The sequence below is a fragment of the Dendrobium catenatum genome, unplaced genomic scaffold, assembly GCF_001605985.2.
Source record: "Dendrobium catenatum unplaced genomic scaffold, ASM160598v2 fragScaff_scaffold_1132, whole genome shotgun sequence".
In the NCBI taxonomy this organism is placed as follows: domain Eukaryota; kingdom Viridiplantae; phylum Streptophyta; class Magnoliopsida; order Asparagales; family Orchidaceae; genus Dendrobium; species Dendrobium catenatum.
Window position 1 is genome coordinate 988,195 of NW_021319594.1, and position 10,576 is coordinate 998,770.

Genomic DNA, 10,576 nt, shown 5'->3' on the forward strand with positions numbered 1-10,576 from the left:
TTGAGTGCACGGCAACAGGAGCTGCACAAGGGAGGTTTTGGAAGTCGCTGGCATTGAAGACAACCTTAAGCAATGAGAGAACTCGGGAAAGAAAGGCACAACATTTTGAAAATTGGTCCATTTTCAAATGCAGGAAAAATGGGGTGTTTAGGGCATTCCTAATGCCTAATAACTTTATATTTGTTTTGCTTTAAACCTAACACCAAAAATTTTTAAAATGAAGGTAAACATAAAATAGTAAACTCCCAATGTTTCCAACCCCTAAGAGTAAAGTTTTAAGAAGTTTTGCATTGAAAGGACAAAGCTATAGATTTCAAGGGATAAAATATTAAACTTAAATAGAAGCCAAAGCAAGCCCACAGTCGAGAAATTAAAGGATCATATCAACTAAACCATAGAATAAAGTACACAAAATCATTCATAAAGATCCAAAATAATTGGGACATAACTAGAAAATATGGGTATGTAATCAAGTATATAAGATTATGTTAGGCCGGTCCAACCTGGACCGGCCCAACCTGGACCGGCCAAGCCGGTCCGGGTCTTCTCCAGGCGACACAAAGCCGCGGGACAGCCAGCGATCGCGAGAGAGCGGCTGGGCGGAAGCGTTGGGGAGCTCGGGAGTGGGGTCCACTTGGAATTCAAACAAAATTGAAGTATTTTTGGAGGGAGAAGGAAGGGTAGAGAGGTCCTTTTGCTTTTGTTTTGAATTAGAATGCATTAAGTAGGGAGAAAGAGAGGAATTAGGGTTATGTGATGTTTTGGTGAGAATTTCTTTTGTCTTCTTGGATAGTGAGGGCTCTAGATCGAGATCTAGAGATTGGGAGAGTGCGATCCTCCTCTCGAATAGAGGATCCTTGTATCTTTGCTATTTTCCTTGCGCCTACTAGTAAAATACAAGTTGTTTTCTCAGTTTTCTCTCAGATTTCTCCTGTTTTCTACTGTTTTTGGCTGTTTTACTGCTGTGGACAGCAGTTTTCATCTTGGATCTATTTGATTTTGGTGAGAAACACTTGGAAATCCAAGTGTTTCCTATCAGATTATAAGCCTATAATAACACTAAAGATGCACCCCAATAAAATAAAATAAAATAAAATAACAATAGCATAAGCAACAATAAACTAACACTAGTTTTTGAAAGAAAAGTGTCACCTTCCGCCTAGAAATTGTCTTTGTTAACTGTGCAGAAACACCAAAGTCTGCCACCTAAGACAAACACTCAGGTGAGTAAATGGGCTGACAATAAACATTTCAATTCCTGTTGATCGCTTTATATCGTATGAGCAAATAATGGCTTCACATACCTTAACATCTCCACTTTCGGTCAACAGAATATTTGCAGCTGCCAAAATAAAAAGTTGGTTTTCATATGATATTTGAGGAATTTAAGCAAAATAGATATCATAAGAGCTGCATGGTTTAATTTTCTGTGCACAAGATGCATACAAGTTCGTTTGGTAAATAATGGACAAAATATCTAGGAAAAAGAATTGAGGAAGTTACCTTTAATATCTCTGTGAATTTTTCCTTCACTATGAAGGTATTCAATTGCATGCAGCAGGTCTCGCAGAATGCATGCAATTGACATTTCATCCAGTGGAGGACCAGTCCGAAGCTACAGGAGCAGAAGTACAGCAAAAACTAAGCAACATTGAATATCTTAATAACAGGATTTCCAGATAGTATAAGAAGAACTGAAGAAGGTAAGAAAATTCTAGAACCAAATGGTTTGCGTTTACACTTAAAACACAGAAATCAATAATATCCTTCCTAAATATGCTAATTCAAAACTTAAGCTTTTTTTAATATGTAGAAAATACTTGAATTGCAACCATTTTAGGAGACGTGCTCTACCTAATAAAATTTGATTTTTCAAAGAAATGAACCATTAAATACCACGAATACAAATACCAAGTTATTAATTATTTATAAAACCACACAGTTTATTATAGCTTTTATCATTTCTTTAACCAACAACACACAGTTCGTTGTTGTTGTTATCATTTCTTTAACCACTAAGTGTAAGTTTCTTTATTAAGTGATACGTGGTCTTAGTGAGATTTGCATGAGTTTCGTTGGCAAGTTCCAAGAAACTTTTTACAATAATTTATAAGAAACATGCTAACTATATCTTTACTTCAATAAATAATATAATAAAAGGTGTAAGAAAATTATTTACCAAACAACCCACTACGACTACTAAAAAAATCATATCTACATATTTTTCCTTCTTTTGTTGGTTATCTACATAGTAAGTTGGAACGTATTAATATAATAGGTATATTTATACATAACAAAATTATTCTAATAAGTAGCAAGATGTAATTTTAATTTAATATATAAATTAAAACAATTAAAATAAAAAAATACAATAGAAATTATTATAAATTTAAAATACTATCTATAGCAGTTATGATTACATCATGAATTATAAAAGTTGATATGCATCTTTTTTAGTTTTACTTTCATTATAAAAAAAAATCATCATAAAAATGACTTGAGTTTTCAAATAGCATTCACAAAATAAAAAATTGTATATATATTGCAAACCCAATGGCTAGAAATTTACTGATTTAACAGAGATTCAAACTCAAGACCTTAGCAACAACTTCCAAAGGCATTTACCAATTGAACTACTATGGTTCTTATTTTCATGTAAATAATGCATATGTTATGCAAATACTTATAAAATTCATTAGGGTTATACTCAATAGAAAGTTCAATAAGATCTATCGACTTTCTAGGTAGAAAACTGATATTTGATAAATGAATTATATGCAAAAATAATCACAAGTAATATCAAATCCCAATCATATGCTCTTTAATTAGACATCTCAATGTAGCATCAAAACTCTTCTTAAGCACCCATGTTTGCCCATCAATTTGTGGGTGATAAGCAATTGATATCTTATTTGAGTTTTCATCTTTTATAAAGTGTTTTCCAAAAATTACTAGTGAATTTTACATTTCTAACTTATATAATGATTTTAGGTAATCCACGCAGGTTAACCACTCCACTGAAATACAAATTACCAATATGATCAATATCATTAATTTTATGACATAAAATGAAACTCATTTAAGAAAAATGATTTACCACTAAGAAAAAAAAAAAAACATGCTTCCTTAAAGTACGGGGTAGGCCTAATGTAAAGTCCATGCTAACATCCTCCAAAGCTTATATGGAATAGATAAGGATGAGTAAACCCCAATGTTATGTATATTTTTTCTTTAGTTTATTGACAACTTCGGCAATGTGAAACTATGCCTGTTACATTTCTTTTTTATGCAAAGTCAATAATATCTATTCTCAGCCATGGCCATAGTCTTATCCCTACTAAAAAGCCCTGAATCACCTCTAGCGTGCAAATTTTAAGATTAAAAAACCCTCATAGATGAATAAAAAATATAAAGACATGCACCCTTACATAAATAACTTTCTTTTGATAAAAAAAAATATTTGTCAAGCACAAATGAGATACCATTTAGATATTGATATATTGCACTAAAATCTTTACAAATATCATTCTTTGTATACGATCAAAATTCAAAACCAAGCATCTTAAAAATAACAACAATCTATACTTAAAGCATACTCCTACAACAACACAATCCATTTTGTAAGCCTAAATTCTTTTGTGAACTTAAATATTTAAAAGGTTTATTACCATAATAAAGAACAAATTCTTTAGAAAATAAGTAATTACTAAAATAACTTAGTGCTTGCACAACAACATAGAATTCTCTATCATAATATAAATATTTATGCACGGCCTAGTTCAATTTCTTAAAAGCAATTAGATGCCTTCATTGACTTAAAACTCCACAAAAATATATACCAGCTGCATCACAAGAAACTTTAAACACTTTGTTAAAACCAGGCAATTTAAGCACATGTTAAGCAGATGCACAATAGATTTGTCCAATTCAAATCTTCTTTTTCTAAGACAATTCGTAATTGGTGGCCTTACAATACTAAATCCCTTTTTAGCCATCTTTATAAAGTAGACAAACCGCTTTTGCATTCTCCAAAACTATAAAAATTCAAATGATTAGATGAACCTACCAAATCAGCAACAGAACCACCTGCCATGTACTCCATAACTATCCAAAGTTTGGTTTGATGGAGATAAGAGCCATAGTAGTCAGTTATGTATGGAGAGCGGCACTGTGACAAAACTGAAATTTCCTGGCAGCATAAAAACATATAGATTTCAGATGATTACTCCATAATTGAATATGCCTAAAAAAATATTTTTCCTCGTGCAATACCTTTTGAATGTCTTCAATATCATCCTCTCTGAAATAGAAAACTAGATGTTAGTAATTTTGAATGGTAAATGATTAAATTATCAAAAGTTACCAAGAACTTCAAAGGCTCTACAGATGATACTTAACCTAAATAGGGTCAACAAGGAAAACAATTACACTCTTTCACAAAATCTGCATACATAGGAGCTCAAAATGAATCAACACTTCACCGAAAGAGGCAACAACAACAACAACATCAAGCCTCTATCCCACATCATGGGGTCGGCTACATGAATCATTTTTCTATACTGTACCCTATTTCAAGTAAAATCATAATTTAAGCATTCAATCTAGCAGTTAAATAGGATGGCATGAACACATGTATTGAAATTTCCGTGTAATCGAATATCTACTGTGCAAAGAAAAAATATATATATCTTGAGATGAAAAAAGAAAAGCAATGGAGTTGATGACAAGTAGAAAACATTAAGTAATGACTTAAAGAATGCTTGTCATTGCATTAATCTATTATTTTAAAGCAAAGGAGGTCAAACAAAAAGGACGAGACAATGAAAGTACAAGAGGATCGTGAAATTTCCTTCCAACTATAGGAAATTTCTATCTCTACCATGAATAATACGTAAGCTGATTATCCCAAACAAGAAACACTCAACACATCAACTGTCATGAAGCCAAACATCCAAGCTTCTGCCTCTAATAAAGCAAAGAAGCACGACATAAGAAGGCACTTATGCCCTTCTCTAGAGAATTGTATGCAACAAATGAAGGCACAAATTGATATCTAATGCTTGCTTCGGCAAATTCCCCAAAACAAAAAAGCAAGATTACCACATGCCAACCTTTCTACTCCCGCAATCCATCTCCATTTCAACCCAGAACAAGTTAAGAAGCATCATCTTGAGAATACTTGTCATGAGGTCTCACTAACATACGACTACATCCTCCACCACAACCACGAGGTAATGCCAAATCAAATACTGTCAGTTCACCCCATTTGCCCCCAAGTGCAAGAGACAGTTAAAAACATTCCTATGCCTAGAAATAAAGATTTTCCACATGATCTCCTATAGGATGAACTATAATGTCTCAAGTGAGAAGAAATCTCCTTGGGAGGAGGGAGAGAGGGGGCATAAAAACCAACTTCTCCAATAAGACCTTTGTAAAGGTTCACCATTCTCAGCTACCATACTGGACCACCAAATCCCTCTAAGATTCAAGATGATCATATGGACACTTATGATAGTTCCATAAATTCTCATGAGCACGATGACCAATATTAGATGATCATGTATATCCAACGTTCAACGTGCTTGTTAACCAAATATTCTCCATTACACTCAAGGAACAAACCCGAAAATTATTTTATTCCTTTTATATAGAACAATCAACATAATTGTTGAATTGACTAGGCTCTTCGACAACTACTTCATTATCAATAGAAAAATTATTACAAATTACTCTTATTCATCAGACATCCACAAAAATGAAGACAAGTCTCTAAAAGGCTACTTCACAAGGTTTTCATGTGAACTCAATAAATTCCAATAGGCAACCAAGAAATCCACCACCTAGAGAGCTTCACCCAAGGCCATTTTACTCGTTCTTGATGCAAGACATAGCCCAAACCTACCCAAACTTGATTATTACATCAATTCTCAAATCAACATTGATGAAGCCATCGATGCACACCTCCAAAGGACCTCCTAACCGCCAAAGAAAAGGAATAAACAACAAGAAAGGTTGGATCAATGCTCTAAGCATCATAGGAATCAGCACATAACAAATAGTCCTCCTCCAAGGAACCATTAACAATAACATAAGCTAGGTCATAAACGTCAGGCTTTTCTATGGTTGTGTGTGTGCAGAAACCAAGTGATTGCTATGAACGCCATGCCCTAAAGATCTCTACTAATTACAACTTATTTCTAGCATGCAACATCTTCTACAAAATTCATATTTCATTTAGTAGGCATTGATAAAATGTGACTCAGAGCTTTGAGGGCTCACTAGTTAGCGATGTTTAGCATCAAGCTTTCATGTAGCAATCAATTCAACACATGAGTGCTCTTTGTTGTAATTCTATCCAAATAGATTATGGCACTTCAATAACTTTGGTCAAACTGAGTTGACGCATCCTAAAGATTTCTATTTATTCCAACTCATTTATGGCATGCAACAACTTCTAAAAATTTCACATATGATTTAGAATGGATTGATATAATGTGAATAAGTGCTTTAGGCGTGTGTTAATCAATAATGAAAGTAGTTTAAAATCAGATTGCATATAAGAGTCAATTGGATACATTAGTGCTCTCCTAAGTAATTCTATGTAAAGAGATTATGGTACTTATATAGCATTGGTCAAAGTGGTTCAAAGCATCTGAACATTTTTTACTTAAGTTTGTCGATAATTCCTACCTATTTTACTGAAAGACACCTCTACATTTTAGCATGGAAGTCTGGCCAAGGGACCACCACAATAGGTTTGAAAGTTTAAAATTATCAAATCAAGAAAAAATGCCAAAAATATCTGCCATTGCAAGTATAAAAAATAGAAAACAATTAAAATTGACCTAGAGAAAATTGACTTCAATCAATGACTAATAATATTGATGCCATTTCAAAACATTTCTTCTGACTGACACAGCATAGTTATTGGTATTTTCAATATTATATTTTATGTTGTTCAACTACTTTTCTAGCATTTACATTTAGATCATCTACTCACTGAAAGTGCATATCCTAGTGAAAAACCACGGTAGTTAATTGGGAAAGTTTATGTATTAAAATTTGATCAATAATTCTGTAGTTGATTTTTATTGTAAGAAAAGAACTTATACACATTAGATGGAATGTGACTGTGTGGTCTTTGTCACTTCAGTCAAACCAGGTAGATTGTATTATCATATACTCTTAAGTCTTAACACTAAATCATGGCCTAACTAAAACGATACTGATTATATGTTGCTCCAATGACTTAATGCCAATAGTTGTTACTAGCGTTCTCCCTTCACAATAAATCATGATAATGTGATGGCTTCTTTCTTTGCTTGCTTGTGCCATTGGCGCACATGCATCCTAACTTATGATCACAATAAGATTCAAAGCATAATCTTGAAAGAATCAATTTGATCAAAAATAAAGAAGAAAGGCAACAACCAAAAAGCATAATCAAAAACCCGATGGCACAAATCTTAATGGAAGCATTATCCCATTAAAGGCAAATATTCTCGTTACAAAAATAAAAGTCATTAAAAGAAACAATTGTCCGGTAAATGATTGAGCTAAAATATCTATTGAAAAGAGGCACTTACGCTTCTTCCAGATCAATAACTTTGATAGCAACTTCTTTATTGAGCTCCTTGTCAAAACTGCAACATAAGCAAATCGTCAAAAACTCTACATTTATAAGAGTAGGTGCCAAATATAACATTATTAGGTGAGTGTTTTCGTTACTCAAATCTACAAAAAGCCAGACTCTACATCCACTATACAAACAGTACTTCCTAATTTCCTATTTATTATAGGGACGATAGAAAATAATAATAAACCTAAATTATGGTAGCTATACAAATGAAAATATGACAATACACTAATTAGCATTCAACATATTAAAATTAGTTTTTTTAGCAATGTCTAAGATCCAGTGAAAAAACCCAAATACTCCAAATAACCATATCCAAGTATGAAACCCCATTTATAATAAAAAAAAGTATGAAACACCATTTGCTTATTATGTATTTCTTAAGTAATTTATCTCATAGTTTATCAAAATGTGATCCTTCAAAGAAAATTATCTCAATTTTTCCTAAACAAAATGGTAGTTGTATGAAAGCTCTAATTATCGACAGACTTAAAATTGGTAATCTATGGATTCTCTTAAAAAAATAATGAAGCTTCAATAGGACAAAGGTGAAATTATTTTTTCTAATGATAGATACATAATACTGGAGTAAATGCAATTAAGATTGATATCCCAGTAGTCTTTATGCATATGAAAATGATTGATTCCCGTGCATGTAATAAATTTCTGTAAATAGAGGCAATAGCCCAAGAATTTTATCTACGAGCCTAAACACCTCATTATACTTCAAATCCTAAATCAATATTCTCAAAAAAATTGAAAACATCACTTTCTCAATATAAGATAATCCACTTTTAAATAGCATCCACCATATTCAGAAATTTAAAGCCATACGGATTTGGTCAAACAAGATGCCCAAATTTCAGCAAGCAATTAAAGTGGGAAAATAGGATAAATGAAGCTCTATGCATACCAAGTAAGAAAATGATTAATTTTAGGCATTCAGGCATCACCATAAACATATTGGTTACAGAAAAATAAATATTTCAAATACAGAATCATACATGCATGTCCATTCATTCTAACAGCTTGCAATAGGTTATGAACTCCAAATGGAATGAATTTAAATTATTTTATTTGATTTTGGTTGATAAGTTAAAACTTCAATAATATCCAAAATTTATGAACTTTAAAACTTTACTCTCTGGTTGTTTTCCATTATCCCGCTTTAAAACAATAACTAAAAGTGAAATCTTATGTTTCAACCTTCTTCACAATAATGTAAGCAAAAAAACAATCCACAACAAGTGACAAATTCTACCAGTAAAAAATTACCCAAGATCTTATCCAACTATCCTCCACCAAAATCTCAAAAACTTAATATCAATTCCAGTAAAATCAATTGCCCTCCCCAAACAGTCCCAAGTCCAAATTTAATTGCATCAACATAACTCATCTTCCTTTTTACAAACAGTCCAAGTTCACTTGTATGTAATAAACAGAATCACCATAGCCTTCATACAACAAGTGGAACTTTAAAATAGAAGAACAAGCTACAACTACAGAAAACGTTGGAGAGAGAGAAAGCGTGCTACAGGCAACGACAATATTACAATAAAGATAAAGATTTATCACCAAATTCCAAATATGATCTATATCCTCACTGAGAACAGAACTCATGTAAAATCTGCTTAAATAGAAATGCAAAAGGGAAAAGGCAAAAAAAAAAGAAGCTTATTTGTTCCCATTGTACATTGCCGCGATATTTAGTGTAAGAAATTGATATCATCAATAAAATCAGACAAACAGCAAACAAGCCACCTGACATGATCAACAAAAGAAAAGCAGAATCCATTTCCAATTAAGCAGCACTTACCCTTTGAAAACATCTCCGAAGGAACCCTTCCCGATCAGCTCTAAATCGCTAAACCTCGCCTCGATGGCAGCGACCAAAGCTGACGAATCCGACATCTTTATCCCTCGAAACCCAGAGGAAGTCGGCAAATCAAAACCCACATCAAAATCCGAACTTTAACGCAGAGCCAATGCCACCAATCCCACTTGATTTAAATCCGCCGGCAGAAACCTTAGCGGCGGCAAGGCCACATGGAAGAGCTCGCCGCCGTAACTTGGACGCAAAGGCAAGGAATTGAACGGATCGATCGTGAGCAGATACAACAAATCGCTGTCGCTAGAAAGAAGTAGAGGACTAAACGGGTTTCGAGGATTTTTGATGTCACCAGAGAAGAGCAGCCGAGGTTGATCTCACATGGATGGCGATGGACATGTGAATCTTTCTTCGCTTAGAGGGATGAAAGAGTGCATCCGATGAATGAATGAAGACATTTGAGTTTCAAGATGTTGGAACTGAGAATACTTTGCGGAATAATATTTCCTTTTCTTGAGATTTTTTTTTTCATGTTTTTTTGTGAATTTAAAAAATATTTTATTTAATTTCATAATATGAGGTTTGTTAATTTTTAAGCAAATTTGTATGAAAATAATTTTAAAAATTTTATGATGTATTTAGGAAAAAAATTGTGACTGGAAGATTTCATCACAAATAAAAATTATATGAATTTGTCATAGAGGCCCTCTAAGAAAATTATTTTATAGAAAAAATAATAATTATATATATATATATAAAATTTGGCCTATATCATAAAGCTCTGATAATAGATCCTAGTTCTATTTAAAAAAATGATAATTAATAATTTAACATAAATAAGAAAATCTAAAGCACATAAAACTACATAGAACATTAGGTTAAAATTAATTTTTGATATATATAGATATAAGAGGATTTATAGATAGTTTATTCTTTATATATATGAGGTCAAATAATTGTTTTGCGAACATAGCAAGTGTATATATCTTGTTATTTTTTATAATATAAAATTATAGACAAAGTCCATTAGAAATAACACACCAGAGCTTTATAAGGTGTGTGGTATGAGAGGAGTTTGGACTTCAAAACCTTAGAGGTCCCGACGACTTGAT

General features: G+C 32.6%; 1 protein-coding gene across 1 annotated transcript in view; it reads right to left on the minus strand.

Annotated features, from left to right (window-relative positions):
• The window catches only part of LOC110111015 (serine/threonine-protein kinase 4), a 29,180-nt gene extending 19,318 nt beyond the window's left edge, over window positions 1–9,862 (minus strand). The window contains exons 1-7 of the mRNA XM_020842699.2: window positions 9,453–9,862; window positions 7,587–7,643; window positions 4,273–4,300; window positions 4,067–4,189; window positions 1,504–1,615; window positions 1,305–1,342; window positions 1,153–1,206 (exon numbers count right to left, since the gene is read on the minus strand). Of these exons, the coding sequence (XP_020698358.1) occupies window positions 1,153–1,206; window positions 1,305–1,342; window positions 1,504–1,615; window positions 4,067–4,189; window positions 4,273–4,300; window positions 7,587–7,643; window positions 9,453–9,547 (507 nt within the window). The 5' untranslated portion in view covers window positions 9,548–9,862. The remainder of the gene's footprint in view (window positions 1–1,152; window positions 1,207–1,304; window positions 1,343–1,503; window positions 1,616–4,066; window positions 4,190–4,272; window positions 4,301–7,586; window positions 7,644–9,452) is intronic.
• Between the last annotated feature and the right edge of the window lie 714 nt (window positions 9,863–10,576).